General features: G+C 43.7%; 1 protein-coding gene across 2 annotated transcripts in view; it reads right to left on the reverse strand.

The window, feature by feature from the left end:
• LOC111219368 (semaphorin-3D-like) overlaps positions 1-22,500 on the reverse strand; it is a 91,954-nt gene that overhangs the window by 1,660 nt on the left and 67,794 nt on the right. For both annotated transcript variants that reach the window (XM_022742004.1, XM_022742005.1), the window contains exons 3-17: positions 18,872-19,026; positions 18,657-18,719; positions 17,729-17,848; positions 17,218-17,308; positions 15,420-15,548; positions 15,174-15,316; positions 14,126-14,240; positions 13,592-13,661; positions 12,441-12,585; positions 10,550-10,772; positions 5,398-5,486; positions 3,238-3,279; positions 2,621-2,778; positions 1,408-1,472; positions 360-541 (exon numbers count right to left, since the gene is read on the reverse strand). In XM_022742004.1, coding sequence (XP_022597725.1) covers positions 360-541; positions 1,408-1,472; positions 2,621-2,778; positions 3,238-3,279; positions 5,398-5,486; positions 10,550-10,772; positions 12,441-12,585; positions 13,592-13,661; positions 14,126-14,240; positions 15,174-15,316; positions 15,420-15,548; positions 17,218-17,308; positions 17,729-17,848; positions 18,657-18,719; positions 18,872-19,026 — 1,790 coding nt within the window. The remainder of the gene's footprint in view (positions 1-359; positions 542-1,407; positions 1,473-2,620; positions 2,779-3,237; positions 3,280-5,397; positions 5,487-10,549; positions 10,773-12,440; positions 12,586-13,591; positions 13,662-14,125; positions 14,241-15,173; positions 15,317-15,419; positions 15,549-17,217; positions 17,309-17,728; positions 17,849-18,656; positions 18,720-18,871; positions 19,027-22,500) is intronic.

The following is a 22,500-nucleotide window of genomic DNA, read 5'->3' on the forward strand; positions in this document are numbered from 1 at the left end:
TCTGGTTCCTTTCCCTTGTTCCTCAGTGTTTCTGCTTCAGCTCCTGTGTCTGTTCCTGAGTTGTTTCCTAGTTTTCTCCTGTGAACCTGCTACCTGCATTTTCTACCTGTTTCCTGAACCTGTTTGCTCGCCTGTCGACTCACCTGCCAGTTCATCCTGCGAACCTGTTTCTCTTCAGTTACAGTATGTCCGTTAGTCTGCCTTTGTGTGTCCAGAACAGTCTACTCCTTTTGGAATGATAATCTATATATATCTAAGTGTTTGTAGATCTGAATGACCTCTGTTAGAAAACTGAAGCAGGTCAACATCTGTCACCAGCAGATATTTGCAGATGGAGAGAAAAGGAGCCTCAGTCTCACCTCTCTGCTTTCATGCGTCTGACTGAGCGTCTGCTGCTGCTGCTGCTGCTGCTGCTGCTGCTGGTGCTCTGTGCGCTGCGTCGTCCACCTGAGCTCGGCCTGAGACGACCGAGGAACACACTCCAGGAAGGTGGAGTTTCCCTCCACACCGTACACCAGCTTCACCTCCACAGACTCCGAGTCTGAGTTTAAAAAGAAAGAGAGATAAAAAAAAACAATTTGTGAGAATCTGAAACAGGAGGGACGATAAGAATCAGTTTCTCTCAACGTCGACGCTTCACAGCTTTAACAGGAAGAGAAACAGAAAGGACACAAGACAAGAAACACACATTAACATTTTATAGACACATTTATATGAACAGTTAAACATCAATTTATCCTTAATTGGAATAATCTTTGCTGCCAGGGGAAGTAGAGAAAACTGCAGTTACACAGTTCATCCCCTAGATGGCGCCCTGCGTCTGCTTTCACAGCAGAAAGGAGACGAGGGAAACTACTGTATCCTCTCACCTCACCTGACAGAGGAGATGTAAAACTACACTGAGATGCTTTTTGGTTCTTAAAACCACAAATATTTCTTCTTATGGATATCAGAGTAAAATATGAACCTTTACTAAAAGACAAAAGACTTGGAAAACTGTGAACTTATCCTTTGAGTCTGCACACCGACTGTTTCTGGGACGTGAGCTACATACTTACAACCTGCTGAGATTTAATAGCGCTGTACTGGAAACAATCTTCTGTCGTCTCTTATTTGGACTGTTCAAACATTCGGCATCAAGACCGATTCATCACATGTATTTGAGTTTAATAGAAGGAGCTCGTGTACACTCAGCGACTCACGCAGATCTCAGATAACAGATAAAGCAGACTGTGACGTTTCACATTCCGGCTCTGCAGCAGCACTTGAGCATACGTGATCAATCACACGGGGTGTATATGTGAGTGGAAGTCCTCTGTTCCTGTAGTGCACGCTGTAGTGACAACACTGGAGCTCCATCGTGTAACTGACGGCAGTTTATTTATATCAGACGGTGGAAATCCTTACCGTCCTCTGTGAGTGGGCACTGGCTCCAGGGGTCTCCGTATTTTATATCCTGTCTGCGTGCCCGCCTAACACACACACACACACACACACACAGAGACAGACAGAGGTTTTATAATGTGTTTCTTGATGTGTATTTGTTTGAAACTGTGTGTACATGTTGCTTTCAGTTGAATTTAAAGGAGTAAACCACTGATCTTCAACATCAGGGTCAGTTTATCTGTCCTGGGCGCTACCACAGAAAAATAACCCTGACGATGTCGTTCCAGTGTAAATCAGTGTTTATCTCAGCTTGTGACTGAAAACCTGCAGCTGAGGTGGAGCTGAGCTGCACTGAAGCAGCTGAAGGATTCACCACAGACTCAGACACTAGAGGCAAACACAAGCCGGTCCTCGGCACTGCAGGTTCAACTTTATACAAACATCCCTGTTGCACTTGTTTTGATTCCCTCTGCAAAACAGCTGTTAGCAGCTGTTAGCCCGTTAGCTCCAACTCAACTTTATGACAGCACCAAACAAATGTGGGAAAATGTGATCATGGAGGTAAACAGCTTCCCCATTTAATATAATATAACAGCAGTATAATGGATGGCAGTAACTGTCCAATCAGAGCTCAGTATGTAAATCACACGATTAGCACAAAACACACCTGCGAGCTTCAGGCTTAGGTCTGTATGTGTGCATGTGGTGTAAAACTGAATGACTTTATATCTTCTTACTGTTTCTTCTCATTTTATCAATCATTAATTGTCTGTAAAAACTTTAAACTCCTCTATGATGAGGGAGAACTGTGCTGAAAACATTAATAATGTGGGTTAAAGGTGTGTGTGCACTGATGTAGACAGCAGACTCATCAGTTAAACAACAGCTGACAGCAGCAGATAATGCAGCTGCCTTTAGATAAAAGTGTGAAGCAGCGTTAAATCCTCCTCCTCACTGTCGTTACTCCCGTCGGCTGCTCGGGGGTGAAAATACGAAGCTACTGCGATTATGAAGAAGAAAACACGGAGCAAGAGGAGGTCATGAAAATACAGAGTGTTGTTTCAGCCATGGTAAAGAGTGTTGTCACGTCTCCCCTCCTCCTCTCTCGGTTTTCTGTCCTTTAAACTGAAGCAAATCTGAATCCTTTCCTCTCCTTTATCCTTTCCATTAGTGTTTGCATGTCTTCTCTTATTTCTGACAGGTACAGAGCTTCCCTCCCTCCCTCCCTCTCTACCTCTTGCTGGTGGGGAAGTATCTGGAGCAGGTCTGTCCGTCCCAGGAGCAGTAGGGGTCTCTGGCGAGGCAGCACTCAGCGCAGTCGGTCCCGTATAACTCGCACCTCTGGAGCCCCAGCTGGACCACGCCGAGCTCGCTGGACACGTACAGCTGTTGCTGTGGGCGAGAGGGAGAGATTCAGTTCATCATTCTGACTACTGTTAAAAGAAGAGAGAGAGCTGGAGCTGACATCTTTAAAAATTCACTGCTGAAAATTCATTTTCAGAGGCTGATTTCACTGTAAAATATAATATATTATATAATTCTTCTCTTTATTTATTTGATTTTATTTAAGGATTTCAGTGATAAACATTTGTAACATTACGTTTTTTATGCAAAACCAATTTTAAAATAAGATAATATAAAAACCACTTTGTGAAACCAGAGTTTGCCACTGCGGTTAAGTCAGTAACTGAGTCATGACCACAGTCGCTCTCACACTGAAAACACAGCAGTTTTCCAATAAAACCTGGTAATAAAAAATGATTACTTGATTAAAAAAAGGCGCTCGGATCTGTTTATAACGTCTTTGTTAGTTCTCACACAGACAGACACACAGACGTCTCATAGACCTACTCTCTTGGTCGACAGCTCCATGCTCAGGACGGGCGAAGGACTCTGTGGGATGAAGAGGAAAATGGATGAATGTAGCTGCTGCATTACACAACAAACACACAACATTTACACACTCATACTCACACATCCACAGATTTTCTTCTTCTTCTGTGTTTTATTTTAAAGTGTTGATCCATAAGAAGATATATTTGTAGTTTTCTGACTGATCCAGTAAAAATAAAACAGATTTCAGGTAAAAACACTCAGAGAAACCAAATCCTGCAAGGTTTAGATGGTGGGTCCAGGTGGGCGGGGCTTGGTGACTGCTTTGTTGTGACATCACAAAGTTCCAGAAGTCCTGACGGCTGGTTTTAAGGCTCAGTTTCTGAATACAGGCTGTGTGCATTTCTCTGTGGACTGAGGCTTTGATACTTTCACAGTATTAATATAGAAGCTAGACCTGATCTATAATCACACTACACATGGACACAGACCTTTACACAACAGTGGTAAATGAACACAGGTTTACTTTATTCTGGCATTTCTTCCCATATTTTGCCAGATTGTGATGTATTATATAACTGTTTAATTTACTGAATAATGGCATAAATTAATATGCACAACAAACAGCATAGAAACACGCTTAGTATAGAACAACGAATAAAGATAAAAGGCTTCATATTCTCAGCTATGATCATCTTTGTAAGCTGGTTTTCATACTGTGGTGCTGGATCAAGACGCACTGAAATATTCCAGATGATCAGAAACTGGAAATAGGTCTTTAATTTCTGTGTGTGTTTAAGTTAACTAACTTTTTCTGGACCGGGTGGGTCCACACATGAATAAAAGCTTCATTCATTCAGTCACACCGAACTACAGTACGCCCACTGTTTGCAGACAAACCTGGAGGAATGTAAGAAAGAGCTTCGGCTCGCATGACTGACACAAGAACTATCAGCATCGATCTTTAACCGGTCTGATATTCTACCCTTGCGGAGGTGGAGGAATGCCCTCAGAGCCGCGTTAAACGCTGAGGCCTGGCCTCTCGGGGTCAGGGCGGCGACTGAGATTAGAGATCTAATGAGTCTCTTTCTTCCTCCGAGGGCTTAATGATCCCACAGCTCCATTTCTCCAGCTCACTGACTTGTTTCAGCGAATGATGAAGGGAGTCAACGACCCCTGACCGCCTCTGAGTGGAGGGGTCGAACTGAAGCAGGAGATGAAGGAGAGTCGGGATACGGTAGGCGGCGGGAGAAAGCAGAATTTTTACAGTGATATGTCTGTCCGGTCTCCTGTCGCGGCCAGCAGACCGACCGACCGTTCAAACGCCTGCGACCTGAAACCCGGTCAGGGAGAAAAGCGGCCTCTACCCGCTCCAACCCACCCGACCTTCAGGGGATAGAAACTATGAAGTAAACAGGGCAGTTCATCACACAGCTGTAGAGTCGGTGCCACCTGTTTGACCCCCTGCCCCCGATGTGTGTGAGTCTGCTGGAAATGGGTTAGTTCCTGTTTTAATCTCAGTTAGACGTAAACAAACAATGAGCATCTGGTATCCTGTTTGTTTGTGGCTGTTTTTGTGTGTCGCGGTTTTCGGTCTTTCCTCCTTCCCTTCACCTGTGCTGCGTTTTCATTCCCTCTTTAATCTTCGCCTTATTTTTCCTCTGCTTTTGTTTTTTCTTTTTTTTTAATAACATTCATGCTCTTCCCTCCTCACTTCCCCGGCTCCTCTCTGCTGCTGCTCTTCCCCCGTTAGTTTGTTCACATCGGGGACCTTGGGAAATATGTGCCCTGCTATCTGTTTTTCTGTTTACTGGAGTTATTCCAGACAAATATGTTCCATTGGAAAAGGACGTGCGAGGCCTCACGCAGCACATCACATGGTGCAGGGCTGGCAGATGGGCACCGGGAGACACCGAAACAAGCTCCGACTTTCACCATAAAAGTCCTGTGGAGCGACATGTGTGTGTGTGTGTGTTTGTGTGTGTGTGTGTGTGTGTGTGTGTGTGTGTTTGGCTGTGTGTGTTTGGCTGTGCAGTTTGATATCAATGTTTCTGTGGGAAGATGCGAGTCAAAGGAATAAACCTAAGAGCTGTTTACCATCAGTAAAAACCACCTGCTGTGTCACTGTTTTTGCTTCATTTGTAAGAAGCAGCTGTCATTCAAAAACTTGTATCTCACCTGGAAGACGGTCAGTTCCTCTAGAATGATCTCCTCCGTGTCCCAGTTGTCTTTGCTGACCGACACCGCCTTCACCACCTTCCCATCGTCTGCAACATAACAGAAGAAGACGTTCACTGAAACACGCAGTAGTTAGGATCTATTACACTGAGGCTCTGATGCGTCACTAAAACATACATTTAATTCATATTTAGGCTTTTTGAAGCAGAAAAAACAATATTTCTATTAAATATTTAAAGTGACATTTTACTTTTAGCATTTATTACAAGTATATAAACATTTAATAGACACAGTAATGTAGTTATAAGCAGGTATAAGGACATTTTGAAGTTTTTATTAATGTTATCTCTATGTAACTCATATTGTTATCCATAACTGTTTATACAGCAGCTGCAGTGGTTGATATATACATTAATAAACACTATATGAAACACTATTTTTTATTACATTACACTATTACAGTGTGTTATAAACCATTTATCACTTATTACAAATAGGGACGTTTTGTTTTGACTGAACTAAGAGGTGAACTGGTGGAAGTTCAGTCCTTTAACACCAGATACGCCTCGAGGAAAAATAAATGAATCCCCCTGAACTTCACAGTGTTGTTGAGACTGAGGAAAATATGTGTCCTGTGAAGAATTGGAAATGTGGGCAATGAGATTTTAATGATTCAACAGTTAAATTAATGACCTGCAGGTTTCCCCCTCCTGCTGACGCACCGACTCACGCTGTGCGCAGCGTTCAGCAGCAGGAATATGTGCTGGTTTAAACTGTGAAAACACTGTTGCTAGGAGAAAGAAATGTCTGCTGCTTTTATTTAATCATAAATAGTGACAGATCTTGTGTTTGTTTTGTAAACCTTTAATTCTCACGGGGTTTTCAGAGTTGGAAACAGTAACACACACACAACATAACAATATATATTGTCACCACAGGTCGAGCTGATCAACGGAAAATTTCATTGGCAACTATTCTGATAATCAAATAATCATTTTAAGTCAAATGTGATGGTTTCAGCATCTGGATTTTAGAGCCTTGGTCGGACAGAACATCAGGGAACCTGTTACAACTTTTTCTTTACATTCTCATTCCCCGTTATTCTATATTTAAACAATGAAGTCACTTGTTTAGTATCTCGTTTCATGTAGATGATCCACTTTTTTCAATTTCTGCCTAAAATATTTCCGTCAGTATTTCCACTGAATACATTTCCTGAACAATATCTAGATATGCACTTTCCCTGTGTCGTAAGCTTTTACGTCACTTTCTTGATCCAGCTGCAGTTTTTCTTTAAGAGCGACTGAACATCAGGACGCAGCATGAGCGGAGGAAAAAATGATGATATGATTATAATTATGATATTATTATAATTCTTGTCATTAAACATAAACAAACCTGTACCCGGCAGCAGTATATTATTAATAATTATCATTCCCATGTTTTCTGCTCATGTGAAAAGATTTTCCATGTTTTGGAAACAATATATTTTACAATTTATTTTTATTTTTTATTTTTTCCAGGTCATAAAATATACCAAAAAAAATAAGTAAAAAGTGACAAAAACATCGCTAAACATTCTACAACTGTTGCCACGGTAACACAGGACACATTCTATAGTGAGTAACCTTAGCAACGGAGGGATCCTGAAGCTAAATGCACACAATGTAGCAAACCTCACAACTAGAACACACACCAGCTGCTGCGGTGAAAACAAACACCACGTGGTGAAAACACAGACGCACACATCAGCTCACAGAGACACACACACACACACGCTGTCACTGTACATGCACACGTTTGAACATACACATGCAGAAATTCAAAAACAAGAAGTGTATACACACACACACACACACACACACACACACACAAACAGAAAGACACACACATAATGTCAGGATGCTCCCAGGGAACCTCAGAGATCTCTCTGTGGGAAAACGCGTCTGTGTGTGTGTGTGTGTGTGTGTGTGTGTGTGTGTGTGTGTGTGTGTGTGTGTGTCTACAGAGGCAAACAAGCCTCCCCTACATGGACTAATGCTGAGCTGAGATGTGTGTGGTCATCAGAGACTTCTGTCATTTCATCTCAGAGCTGGAATCAAATCCCGTCAGCTCGGGTCCGAGGAGTTTGAAGGAGATGATGATGATCTTTTATTCTTATTATACAAGTTAAACACAGACAGTAAAACACGCTGTGAGCTGCAGACTGTGTTTGAACCCTCAGCTGGGTGGGCGTCAAATATCATTTACTCGACAGATGTTCCTGTTGGAAACATTTAATATAGTTTAGTTTGAATTAATAAGATGTTCTGTTGGAAATCAGAAGTGTTTATAGGTGTAGTTGTTCTGAGCCGGCTGAGAACCGGGGGTGGGGGGGTGGTGGGGGGTGCATGACATCAAAATGTAAACATGAGGAAAATATTTTCACACGGTCTCTCCCAGGAGACTCTTATTGTCTGAGGACTGTTGTTTTGCTTTTGGTTTCTGTTTTTCTTCTCAAAGGTCAAACACAGGACGGACAGACAGACAGACAGACAGACAGACAGACAGACTAGATAGATAGATAGATTAAACTGATGTTGATGGAATGATTCACACCCAGAAAACAATATTTTTCTCTTCAGTTACAGTCGCCGCTGAGACAGTCTTTTACACATTCACTCATTCATTCACAGCTGGACGCTCCCCAGTCCAACCAGTCCTCCACTGGAGGCCCGAGGAGTCACGTGGGTTTTAACGTTTCGTTCTCAAAGGCGCAGTAATGTTAATCAATAATAAAACAGCGAGTGAGTTTTCACGCTGCAGAGCTCCAGGCGACAGATGCACCAGCGTGAAGTTCTCACATCTGAATTATAAAGAGCCTCCAGTTAGGACACACACACACACACACACACACACACACACACACCTCCTCTCTCTCTCTCTCTCTCTCTCACAGACTCTCCCACTCACTCTGTCCTGCTGCCTAAATGTGGATTAATCCGCCGCTGAAAAATAGTCCCTATGATCTCTAATGCATTATTTCCTCTTGTTTTAGTATCCATCCACTTCCTGTCACTTATCCGGGGTCAGGTGGAGGTGGAGGTAGTCCAGACGTCCCTCTCCCCAGCGACATTTTCCAGCTCCTCCCGGGGGGATCCTGAGGCGTTCCCAGGTCTGATGAGATATATCCCTCCGGCGTGTTCTGGGTCTGCCCCGAGGCCTCCTAGCCAACCAGCTGAAGGTGCCTGCAAGACCTCCGATGGAAGGCGCCCAGGAGACATCCTCACCAGACGCTCGAACCAACTGGCGCCTTTCAAGTGCGGTGGAACAGCGGATCTACTTCCAGCCCCTCCTGGATGTGCGAGCTCCTCGTAAATCGAGATCTTTGTCTTCCGGTTCGGCTCGGGTCCGGTACAACGTCTGCTTTACTGCTGACATCGACACCGCCACCGACCCGTCTGTCAATCTCCCGCTCCGTCCTCCCTTCGCTCGAGATCTCAGGGTCATGTTTTGGTAACGTCTGCTAAAAACTAGCAGCCAGCTGTTTTAGGAAATTACTGAACCTTTTTTTGAAGTAAGGAATGAATGGACTTCCAGCTGAAAGAAGGTGTAAAAGCATCATGGTGTTCGTTGACCGTAACAAATATGAAATAACGCCTGTTTCATCCTTTAAAATAAATACATAAAAAATTCCTACTTCTTTGTTCTACACTGTTATTTACTAATTATTTCTACACACTTTATCCACTTAATATGGATTACTGGGTGTGCGAGATGCGTCAGGTTACAGGTTTAGTTCCATGAAGGGAAAACTGACGTATTTGAAACATAATTTTGGGGAATTAAAAAAATATAAACTAGTATGGGAGAAATGTTTACAGCTAATTAAGCTTTTAAAGAGCTTGAAAACTTTTTCTTAAATGTCACAATGTTGAGTTAAAACAGGGATGAACATGCGCTTAAACCTGTAAGCCACTAAATGCATATTTTATTTCTAGAATAAACCACCTTGGCGTGCGCACGTGGCTCAGCAGCACGATAAATTAAAAAAAATAAAAAAAGAGACGTAATCCACCTCAACAAACGGCAACAAAATCATCTATCAGACGGCGAGACGAGCGGAGAGAGAGGCTGATCCTCGACACTTGAAAGAGCAGAAGGAGCATTTATCAGGCAGGTGAATGTGCAGCTGATGGGGAGATGAGAGATGTTGGAGAGGAATCCACTTAGAGGAGACGAATGGAGCCATCGAGGGACCTCTGGCCCCCCGGCCTGTCACCAGCCGTTAAATAACCTCCACCATTTATCACACACACACACACACACACACACACACACACACACACACTGTCAAACACACACACCAGGTTACTGCAGCTGGTGCTTTGGGATAAAACAGTGAACTCTTCCATTTCCCGCCTCCACGGGTTCTTTAACGAGATAATGAAGCACACGCACACACACACACACACACACACACACTCGTCCTAAATGACGTTTTAACGATGTGACATGGTTAAAACACAGAATTGTGGAAAGATGTTTGTGCGTCTCATATGTCACCTTCCTGCTCGAGCCACGGAACCAAAACCACAAAGTTAAAAACCAAAGTTAACGCAGCTCTGAAGGAGTTTCCAGGATCCTCACAGACAAATCTTTTCTTGTTTCTCAAGTGGCTCCTTTATTTCTGAACCACTGGAACTTCCTCGTTTTGTAAAACACAAGAACATACCGACATATGATTTAGTTCGTTAGCAAAAGAGTTCGTTTACAGAACAATAGAAAAATAAAAGCGACTGTAAAATTCTTTAAGTTCGCTTCATGTGTTTTTTGAAAAGTCACGTCGGTCCGATGGTTTCAGACGAACGTGGACGTTATTAAAGCTCAGGTTTAAAAACCTTTTTACCAACATGAACCTTCGCTCTGTCTCATTTCTTTGCCTCCGGATCATCTCGTCTTTCTGTTTTCTTTTATTCGACTGATCTTTTCTTTGTGTTTCCAGTTTTTTTTATTGCTCTAATTTGCACTTTAATCTTTTTTCTTTTAGTTTATTATTATTTCACACTTTTTAATGCCTCAGAATAAACCTTCTCTCCATGCCTCTGTCATCCCTCGTCCTTCACACCCTGTCCTCTTTTACTCCTTCCACACTCCTCCTCCTCCTCCTCACCTGTGCCCAGGTGTAAGACGTCGTACGGTCCCTCCTCAGCGTCCACTCTGTCCACCACCACCCTCTTCAACATGTAGGGCGCGTTGATGCGGGTGATAACGGGTCTGCCGCCCAGAGGCAGCACCGGCTCCCACATCAGCTGGTGCTGCCGCATGAAGCTCACCACCTCGTCCGGGAAGTCTTTGGTGGACTTGTGCAGAGCGTCGTAGGTCTCGCTGGGACACTGGAGGAGCGAGAGGAAAAATATCATCAGCATTACGTCATTAAGAAAGGGACAAATGATGAGGATGTCAAGTAGATGCCAAAATCTGAAGGGTTCACAACCACGAACCAAAAGATGTTGGTAATTATCTGATACCAAAATGTGATATTCTCATTAATAAAAGTCAAAATCCACCTCGGACACACTTTACTTCAGTATATTCACACTTACACACTGAGAACAGACGGCGACTGCACCAGACATTAGAAAATGAGACATTACAGCAGCAGCAGATGGACAGAGGGGCAGACAGGAGGAGGAGGAGGAAGAGAGAGGAAAGCTCGTTCGGAAAAATGTAACTTTTTAGATAATGTCAAAGTTAATGTTGATTTGTGGAGAGAGGCGTAAGTTTCTCTCGATGAAAGGAGATGAAGAGGAGAAAGATGGGAAAAGTGCAGAGCAGAGGTGAAGAGATGTGCCGAGGAGGTGAGATGAAGACTGATGAACTGATGAGAGAAAAACAAAAATGTTTAAAGTTAAAGAATATTTTAGGACGAATCAACAACATGGAAGCCATTATTTCCTGTGCAGTGAGTCAGTGATCAGAGGTCCTGACCGCAGCATCTCTGTGACTGTTTCATGCTGCTTTTAATCATTCTGCCTCCACCCTCCACCCACACACACACACACACACACACACACACACACACACACACACACACACACACACACACACACACACACACACACACACACAGCGACGTGGCCGACCTCTTCTGCAATCGACCACATGATAGAAAACCCCTCGGCTCCCCGGAGAGGTGAATTCCCCAGCAGGGAGGGCGAAATAACACCTGACACACTGAAACACTAAAAGCTGAGCCACCCTGACAGGTTGAAGCTTCCCAGAGGAGTTCACGGCCGAAGGTGTTAAATCAGCCGAGGTTAACCCTCTCACAGCGGCGTCGGCTTGTTTTCATCAGACGTGTTCGGAGTCCGATCTCGCAGGAAATTCACACAAACATAAATACCGTCCTCTCGTCGCTGTAGTTACAAAGAATTATGAGCCGTGAGATTTAAAGGTCCCATAGAGGCTCAGAAGCTCGGAGCTCTGATGGCTGCTTTGTTGTGACATCACAAAGTTACAAGAAGTCCTGACGGCTGGTTTTAAAGCTCAGTTTCTCAGCGCTTTGATGCTTTCACAGTCTTAATATAGAACCTAGACCTGATCTATAATCACAAGAGACTTATATCTATACAAAATGGGACCTTTAATGAGCAATAATATTAATAAGCATAATCTAATCATTAAAATGTCAGTTCACCTGAAAAGTTTGTTGAAAGAGTTTTTATCTGCGAGGTTTTGAGATTTGTAAGTCAGGAAGTAAAACATAGGTGGATGGAATTTGATTGATTTGAAAAGAAATAAAAAAATTACAATCAAGCGTCCCTGCTGCACCGGAAAACCCACTGAACTCAGTGTAAACAACAGAGTCCATTTGTTGTAAAGTGTAGTTCCAGCAGATGAATCAAACCTTGGAACAAAACTAACTGCATGACTCAGAGCTGAGCCTGAACACACTGTAAACGATACTGTAGGTGAGAAGACAAGATAAGGAAACGTGTCTTCTGCAGACTGTACGGTTGTGAGGACACGTTGTATTTGCATTGGTGCCTGTGTGGACTCACAGCTCCAGGTCTCGGGTAGGGGATCCGGCCTTTGTACTCCACCCAGCGATAGTCAGGACCTTCTTTGTGGGCAAACGGCCCGTTGAAAGCCGCACGGATGGACGCCATGGAGTAGACGCACACCGCCGAACCGCGGAATATAGAGCTGCGGGAGAGAGAGAGAGAGAGAGTTGGTGTTCGCTGTGATGGAAAGAAAAGAGAGAGGGTCTGAGGAGGCAGGTTAGAAGTAAAGGACAGCGACACTCCTCAGAGACAAAGAAGAAAGAAAGCGATGAAAGAGTGAGAGAGAGAAAAGGAAAAGAGGGGAGAATATGAAGAAGAAGGAGAGGCAGAAAGAAGCTGGAAAACAGAACAACAAGGAAGGATGAAAGAGGAGCAGAAGAAAGGAAGGAGGAAGGAGGGATGGGAGGAGACGAGGGGACGAGCGAGGGAGGAGAGGGGAGAGCTTTAATACGTCAGGGTTACAATAACACATCCAGCCGGGCCTCTTCACCTCTGACCCCGGCACCCACCCACCAACACCCGACCTCTGATCTTCCACACACCGCTGGGCGTGCACGTGCAACTGCCTGGCTGTGAGCGTGCACGTTAATGAGTGACCCTGACTGACTCTATGAAGAAGTTTCCTTTATTTATTTTTTTTTTTACAAAGTTAGGCACCAAAAAGCTGAAACGTTAAATGAGACGTGTTTCCATCAGCTGGGCCGAATGAAGTAAACAACACTGTGTGTTTGTGGAGCTGCTGCTGCCACAGACGACGGTGCGTCCTGTAGGAATAATTCTGGAAACTTGGGCTCTGAGATTATACATTTATGACATAAGCTGCTTGTTAAAGGAAGAACAAATAAATTCAAATAAAACAAAAGAGAATTTAGTCTTTAGTCTGGCACCAGACCATAATGTATAGACATCCAGTCTTAATAAAACAGAGCAGTGAAATGAACTAAATATGAATTTTTCTAATTTGTTAGAAGAAATCAAAAAGTTTCAGATTGATGTTGCTGATTTTTAATGTTGCTCATGTTTTATTTTTCGTTTCCAAGACAAAAATCAAGTCGTTTTATTTAAATAAAAACTGCACATAGACATAAACATATAAATGGGGCAAACAGCAACTTTAATTGTCAATCTCCTGAGGAGTGAACTCTCACCTGGAGGTGCTGAAGACGCCATAAATGGTGGGATTCTGAGGGTCCTTGGTCTCCAGGACGAAGATGTCCTCTGGGAAAAAAAAAAAAAACAACCAGAGAGAGACAGCATTTAAATTTAACGCTGTGACACTGTTCGCTCCTCATACAGAAGAGTCAGGCGTGGACAACCTGTCATACAGTTTGTGCTTCAGTCGGCTGTAAAGAGCTTTGACCTGCAGTAACCTACAGTACATGATGCGGCCCTACACAAATTGATAATTAATACATTTCCAAATAAGCACAAAACTTTCTGCGGAGGGAGTTTGCAGCTCGGTAAATCATTTCAAAAATCGTGAGGTGAGAAAAGACAGAGGGAGGGAGGGAAGGAAAGGTTCCTGGCGAGATAAAGAAATGAAAACACAGGAGGGGGAGCAGCTGTTTAACCTGTGTCCAGGTTAAACAAGAAAAAAAGGGAGGGAGGGAGGGAGGGCGGGAGGGAGGTGAGGAGGCAGACGGAGAGGAAGGAAAAGGAGGGAAGGGAACGAGCGGTGTTACCTAGCTCATCGAACTGCGTGTCGACTCCGGACGGTCCGGGGACAGAACAGACCAGCCGCGCTTTGAGGAAGGTCGTCCAGCGGTTGATCAGACTCCTCTTCCCCCCGACGTCGTTCTGGGTCGAGAGAGAGAGAGAGAGAGAGAGAGAGAGAGATTTTCAAAATATAATATATCTTAATTTTCTTGACTTTCCCTCAGTTACAGATGCATCTAATCAACATTAAAACAGAATCACTGAAGGACAAATCTGAGATACTTTCATGCTTCTTTACTTTTATTCATCTACGTTTCAGTATTTATTTATTTTACTTCTTTACTCCAGTGTAATTATTATTTCACAGCTGTAGTTACTGTACAGATCATCTTAATACAAAGCCCCTGAAGAGCTCATGAAATACGACCCACTGTAGATTAAAATGAGATGTTTTTATTCTGTGAAGCACTTTGTGTTGCACTGTTTGCATGAAAAGATACAAGTAAAGTCTGATTGATTGATTGAGTGATTGATTGATTGATGCACAACAGTAAATGAAATGAGATCTGAAACAATGAGTTAATAATAAAATAATCACTTTATCTTAATATTTCATGGCTCCAGCTTCTTAAAGGTGAGAATCATTTGATTTTCTGTCTTAAATCCTCAAATAATAAATAAATCTTAAGTATTTTCTTGAATAATCTGAGAGTTGAAACTGAATGATTTGGCGTTTCGAGTATTGATTGATCAAGATGAAGACGTCAGTCTGGGCTCCGGGGATGTGTGATGGAGATGTCAAAGATGCCAAATCAGAAGATTCAGTTTCAATAAACAAAATAATCCTCACAATCCTATAAAACTAGATTTATTCTAATTGGCTACAACAGGAAAATGTTGCTTACACTTTAATGCATCGGTGTGAAACTCGCATGGGACATTTTTCTGCATCGATTCTTTTCATTTACGACACTTTAAGAGTTTAAAGTTAAACTTTAATGCAGGAACCTCACTGCTGTGTGTGGTTCTGCTGAACTGACTGTGTATTTAGTCTTTTGTCTCTTGAGTTTCTACCTTGCAGACTCGAGCCACGCGACTGTACACCCTCTTGTCCCACTGTCCCGCCTCCACCGCCCTCTCCTTGAAGAAGAAGTAAACCTTGTCGTCGTCGGGACTGTGAGTGTCGGGGATGGAGAAGGAGCCCACGAACTCCGGCTCTGAGGGAGAGAGAGAGAGAGAGAGAGGAGACAGTTTGGCTGAACGAGTTTTAATGCGAGGCCGCGGCGTTTAAGAGTCAGAGCTCAGACCGCAGCGTCTTACCGTTCAGCCAGTTCTGGTCGTAGGCCTCGGTGCGGATGTAATGTTGGCTGCTGCCCTGGATGGTCGTACGGAAGATCGCAGCGTTGGCTCCCATGAAGTCCACGGAGGTTCCTGCGTAGAGTTCCCCGTCTGCGGACACACGGCAGCAGAAACCAGGTTTTGCGTTAAAAACAGAACAACAGCTTTTCCTCCTTTCCGCCCTCCTTGAGATTGATCTCATGCGTTGACCAATGCAGAGCTGCTCCATCCGTGTTAACAAGCCTCAACATGTTCAATTACAGGACGCCTCTTCACTGTCAACAGCCCCGGAGCCTCCGGAGCCATTGTTCACTAAACAACAGCTTTTTTAAATCAGTCAGGGAACATCTGAAAAACTGTGACGACACGATGTAATATTTGACGTGCACACAGTTGGTAAAAACGTTGACAACATCTGGAACGCCCTACTGAACACAGATAGCCTCAGGATGTGTGGTCAGCCATCTAGACTCAAAGCTTTAACGTAAAGAGTCCATTTGTCTCCATTAAAACACCTGATTTACTGACGGCGCTGTGAATAAAAGGTGTTGGGTTCATTGACTCCTCTGCAGATGTTGCACGAGGCGGCCTTGTATTCGTCCACGTGGTCTGCTCGGGGGAAATGTCCTCATCGCAACTTTTGGGAGGAAGTCTGGGGAACATGGGGATCAGCCATGTTTCTGTAAGGCAGGTGATATCACAGTCCTGCGTGTCCCTCTGGTATTTGATCCCTGGCCTCGGGGTCGCCCAGCTTTGTTCTCCTGGGACTGGACGTTGGCAGCGGCGGAGGGTGTGCCCTGTTCCTGATGCCAGCTCGTTCTCCTCTGGGCCTCCTCCGCGACCTGGAGCCAGCACATCCTTTGTTGTTGATGTTGGCTCTCCGCTGAGTCTCGCCCCGGCCAAGTTGGATCAGGAGAAACACTCATAAGAGAAGCAGCGTGAGCGCTCTACTCCCGTCTGTGACAAGACACAGAGCGGCCGGCGTTCACACGCTGAGTAAAACCAGAGCAGGTACGACGGCCGCGGCACTCAACCAGCGCCGGCGCCATCTTGTTTATTTACACACCGGAATACGCCTCCTCTTAAGACTGGTTTAACAAACGAGAGCATCGCCAAGTTCAGTATGAAGGTCTCTCACTTCCAAATGTTACAAATCTATTTAACAAGTGTTTATTGCTCAATCTTTCCGATATGAAACTGACAGAAGAACAATCTGTGCCTCCCCACGTTGCTGGAGAGTCTATCGGCCCCGCTGTGCGTGTTGATGCCTCATTGTTCAACCATCAGATGTCTCATTTCACAGTTAGATCACTGCACATCCTCCAAAGCCATCTACAAGTCTCTATGTAAAACACATGTGTGTTTTCTGTTGAAGGTCCAGCTCCTCTTTCTCCGTCCGTCAACGCCAGCACAATAATCAGATTCAAAAACTCAGTTTGAAAACTTCCAGCTGCTTCTATGAAGGCTCTTTGTCTCAAAAGCTCCAGAAGTAGTTGATGTGTTTTATGTCTTTAATGCCGCGTGGGGGCAACAGCTGACGTCAGCATGTGAAATAAGTCAAGTAGACCACACACGCCACAGCTGAACGCACGATCTGCGGCGAGGAACGAGACAGTGGAGGGATTGTACGCCGCAGAACGTTAGAGCCTCCAGAATATGAATACAGCTGTTAGAGAGTGACAGAAAATGATTTAACATATCCACTTGTGTGTGTGTGTGTGTGTGTGTGTGTGTGGGCGGACACACAGTGTGTTATGTGTGGACTGCAGATGAGACCTACCAGTCAGTCGAGCAGTGAAGGGCTCTCTGGGACTGAAGGGACATTTTCCTCTGCCCGACTCCACGATGTGAGACAACAAGAAGAATGGGCCCTGAGAGAGAGAGAGAGAGAGAGAGAGAGAGAGAGAGAGAGAGAGAGAGAGAGAGAGAGAGAGACCACACACAAACACAGGGTGATCAATAAACAAAAGGTCAAAGAGGAAACTGATTCTCTGCCTCCACTTCTCTCCCTCTCGTGTGTCGGTGGAAAACTGAAGCTCTGCAAACATTTATCTTTGATATCAAACTCCAGTGAAGCTGCACAGGAGATATCTGTCTTGCCATCACATTGTCTATTTTTGTACCATTATCAACGGGAGCAAGAAAAAGCACAATAACAAAGAACAGAATGTGCACAGAAAATCAAATAATTGAACTTTTGAGCGGATTTGTGACAAAACAAACAGAAAATGTTTCTTTTAGAAGATTCACTTTAAGGTTTTTCCTTCTACTACTCTTCATCCCTGTCTTACCTCGTTGCTGTGTCCTAAGTGCAGGTATGTGCACTGTGGGTGGAAGGCGCCGGTGCCGCAGACGTAGACGTGGGTCTTATTGAAGGGCTGCAGCAGCCGCACGAAGTTAGCGCAGTCCGTCTGAAAACAACACACAATAAAATATATTAGTATTTTGTTTTAACGTTCAGTTTGTTCACATTATGGACAGACACAGGAGGAATCCAGTATCTGAGCTCATCTATTATTCATATTATTTGTGTATGTGTAATATTAAACATGAATATTACCACGTACAAGAGTTAGCTTAAAGCTAATTTTAATGTGTTTTATCTTTAAGAAGATATATTTGTGGTTTTAAGATCCAAAAACCATCTCAGTGTAGTTTTACATCTCCTCTCTCAGGCTTCTCTCTGCAGCTCTAGTAACAACAGGTCGGTGAGCCAATCAGAGGAGAGGAGGCTCTGAGCCTCTCTTCTGATTGGCTGACTGTTTTCTGACTGATCCAATAAAAATATAGCAGATTTCAGGTAAAAACACTCAGAGAAACCAAATACTGCAAAGGATTGGATGGTGGGTCAAGGTGGGCGGGGCTTGGTGACTGCTTTGTTGTGACATCACAAAGTTCCAGAAGTCCTGACGGCTGGTTTTAAGGCTCAGTTTCTGAATACAGGCTGTGTGCATTTCTCTGTGGACTGAGGCTTTGATACTTTCACAGTATTAATATAGAAGCTAGACCTGATCTATAATCACACTACACATGGACACAGACCTTTACACTGGATGGGACATTTAAGGAAGGGAGAAAACTAACACTCAGCGAGGTGTTTGACCACCAGTTCTTTCAGTGAAATGAGCAGAAATGAGATGGAGGAAGAAAATATTGTGCCATATTTTGCTTGTTTTATCTTTTTCTAAATAGATTTCACCTCGTTAAAAAGACATTTACCTCCAGACTTTTTCCCGCCTGCCTGCAGTGCTCCACATGCTCCCTTGCAGCCGGCCAGTGCACCTGATGGAGAGAGTGAAACGACTGTCAGCTGCAACACTTTGAATAAAACATTTCCTTTATCAAAAACTCCAGACAGTCAGACGTGTTTTATTGTTTCATTTTCTTTTATTTCTGAGCTGAGACGCAGGAAACAAAGAGAAGCTCTGTCTCACCGTACGCGTGGGCAGGTCCAGGCTGTCAGGCCTCAGCAGGTAGATGTGGTCTTTACCCCCCACCAGCAGCCAGCCTTGATCCTCGTCCAGCAGCAGGGCCTGGTACCCCCCGCTGACCCCGCCCTTCCAGTAGACAGCCGAGCTGTTCCTCAGGTCTGAGAGAGAGAGAGAGAGAGAGAGAAGAAACATTTCACTCACAATACAAGACTTTAACGTTCTTCATTCAGGTCGTGGTTGTCTTTGACTCCGTGTCTCAAACACACAGCGATGAAGTCGTCAGAAGCTTTTATCCAAAGCGACTTACGAGTGAGAGACGTCACTAAAGCCTCGGTGCAGCAGGAGACCTTGGTGAAACTACTGCATCTATTTAGTAAGTGCAAGGAGATCAGGTAGAGATAGTAAGTGCTAGTTAGGCATGTTCGGGCGTTAGAGGTTTTTCTCATGAAAAAATGTTTGGGTCTGGATGTAAAACAAAATCAGACATATTAATGGCGTTGACATCTGTTAGTTTGTATAGTTTGGTGCAGATCCAGATAATAATGTGGATCTGGTGGAAGGAAAATGTTTGGCCTTGGAGGAGGTTTCCACTAATGGTCTAGTTCTGTACCATCACTCAAGTCAAACTCTCACTTATTGCTGCTTTTACTTATTTAAATGCTTCCTTCACCACTGTAACACACACACACACACACACACACACACACACACTTGCAGCAGCAGCAGTTCATCAGTGGGGCTGCAGAGCCGCTGCCTCTGGTGTCTCTGGGGAGTCGGTGCTAAAGCAGGCAGAAAACGACCTGAACAAGCAGAGCAAATTAACCTTGAAACTGTGGCTGTGCCCCGCTGCTCGGCCGCCACGCTGTTTATTCTGTAACGCCGTCAGACAGGCCTCCCTGAGCTGTGCATGATGACTGGAGCGAGGAGGGCAAACCACTGGGTTTTATTCCAACGTGCAATACATCCAGACTGAAAAGATGTATGGTCCAATAATTATAATAATAATAATAATAAAACTGATGTAGAGCAAAAAATATATTTCATGCCACAAGTCGTTTTCAGTTATTAAGTTTCATGTTTTCTTATAGTTTGATTTTTCAAATTAAACCTCATGTTCTCCAGGAACAGAGAAATAAAACAGAAAAATAATTAGCAAAATGTCTCTGGTTTAAACTTAAATATCTTCACTTAAATGTTAATATTTGTTACTGTCTTTGTCTCATTCAATAGGAAAGTGAACATCCTGAAGTTCTATAAAGTATTTTGATCAAAACAAACAATTTGAAGAATATTTTATATATTATTTTATACATATTTTTTTTATTGATCAAATAGTGAACTGATTAACTTAGAAAATAATCCAGACATTAGACAATGATCCTTAGTTGCTGCATTTAACTGTGGGATGAATCTTTAACATAAAACTGTTGGTTGTCGTTTAAAAATAGGTCACAGGACTTTTTCTATGGGTTTCCATTGTGTAAACTAAAAATAAAAAACCCTTTATGTTCTTATAACTCCTACACCTGCATTAGATTTGCTGACTTTGGGTCTAACTGTAGGTAAATCCAGCTGTAAATCAAATCAAAGCTAAAGGAATTAACCCTGACATCCTCCGTGTTTTCCCGCCTGTAACGTGCCCTGCTTCGTCCGCCTCGCTGCGCCGTAAATAATCACCCGATGAACGAAGGAAATTAACCGTGAAACTCCTGGAGTCTGTCGTCAGGCTCGGACCCCCACGCTGAAGTCTGAACCCCCGGTTGTGCGCAGAGACGCCGCTGCTGTGTGTGGCTGATGGGACGGCGGGAGTCGCGGCTTTGAACGCAGCACGGCACATTTGTCACACTTCAGCACCATTTAAAAAGAAATCCATCACTGTTTTCATCAAGCGCAGACGGTGGGACAGAAGAGTTTCTGCTTCCTAAGCGGCCGTGGAGGAGAGAGCTGACGTCACCTGCACGACGACGTGGTCGAGTTTATTTGTGAAGCCTTAAATCACACTTAGTCTGAAGGAGTTTCACCCTCAGCCCCCCCCCCCCGGTTAGAAAAATAATAAATGAAGCGATGAAGGAAAGTTATTCTTCAGCCATGAGAGGCAGAGGTGTCACACACTCCTCATTTAGATCCTTCTTTTCTGACTGATGATTTCTCCTGTTTATCTTGTGTGTTTGTGTTTTCCATTAAAGTTGTCGGACGATTAAAATTACACAAACCTGACACTGAACTTTTAATTTCAATTTAAAGCTCCATATTTCCTTCTTCTTCTGTGTTTTATTTGAAGTGTTGATCCATAAGAAGATATATTTGTGTTTTTAAGAACCAAAAAACCATCTCAGTGTAGTTTTAAACTAGTAACAACAGGTCTGTGAGCCAATCAGAAGAGAGGAGGCTCTGAGCCTCTCTTCTGATTGGCTGACTGTTTTCTGAGTGATCCAATAAAATATAGCAGATTTCAGGTAAAAACACTCAGAGAAACCAAATCCTGCAAGGATTGAATGGTGGGTCCAGGTGGGCGGGGCTTGGTGACTGCTTTGTTGTGACATCACAAAGTTCCAGAAGTCCTGACGGCTGGTTTTAAGGCTCAGTTTCTGAATACAGGCTGTGTGCATTTCTCTGTGGACTGAGGCTTTGATACTTTCACAGTATTAATATAGAAGCTAGACCTGATCTATAATCACACTACACATGGACACAGACCTTTACACTGGAGGAGCTTTAAAAAGTTGATTTAACTCTCTGTAACCTTCACTACAAAGCTCTAAAAACATCTAAAAACATCTAAACACATCAGATCAAACTCTGTGAAACAACCAGTGAATCCTGCACGTTGTCGTTCACTTTTACTCACAGCAATATTTCACTCCTCAGACTCATTTTTCCTGAATGTCTGGAGACCAAAGCGAGTGCAGGTGATCGACAGAGTGCAGTATTTTTTCGGTTCTTTCATCGTCTGTAACTTGGAAAAACAAGAAAAATATTAGGAGAATGTTGCGCTGAAAACAGGACGCCTTCACCTGTTTGACTCGAGGGAAAAAACCCCAGAGCTGTTTCACTGATCCTCCATACAATCCCAGACTTGGTGAGTGTGGAGCACTTTAAAGGAGCACGTGTCCATTAACCTGTTGTCAGTTATAACATTATGTCGTGTTGGATAAATGCAGATTGTGCGTTCGACACACAACGACAGTTATTGGAAGTGCAGAGGTTTCTCTGCTGATTACAGCTCTGGAAAACATTACACAAACAGTTTATCTTAAACTGTCCCAAATGTCCTACAACACACAGACACGAGTCCTGATGACTTTCACACATGGAATGATGCCTTGTGGTCTGCACAGAGGTATCTAAGGTGCAGCACACACACACACACACACACACACACACACACACACACACACACACACACACTACAAAGTTGAGTGTAAGCCTCCAGCTTTTCCTCCTAAATCAGATCTAAAAGCATCTGCAACATCTGTTCATGCACCGTTTATGAGATCTTCACAGCTCATTTCTCATTGAGACAATCAGGCTCACACACACACACACACACACACACACACACACTGACGTAAAATTACTGGATTTGATAGAAGTTGTGGGAACAGTCTGCGCTCTTTGAGTTTCACGTTTCA

The sequence above is a fragment of the Seriola dumerili genome, unplaced genomic scaffold (genome assembly GCF_002260705.1).
Source record: "Seriola dumerili isolate Sdu_G_001 unplaced genomic scaffold, Sdu_1.0 BDQW01000066.1, whole genome shotgun sequence".
Lineage (NCBI taxonomy): Eukaryota > Metazoa > Chordata > Actinopteri > Carangiformes > Carangidae > Seriola > Seriola dumerili.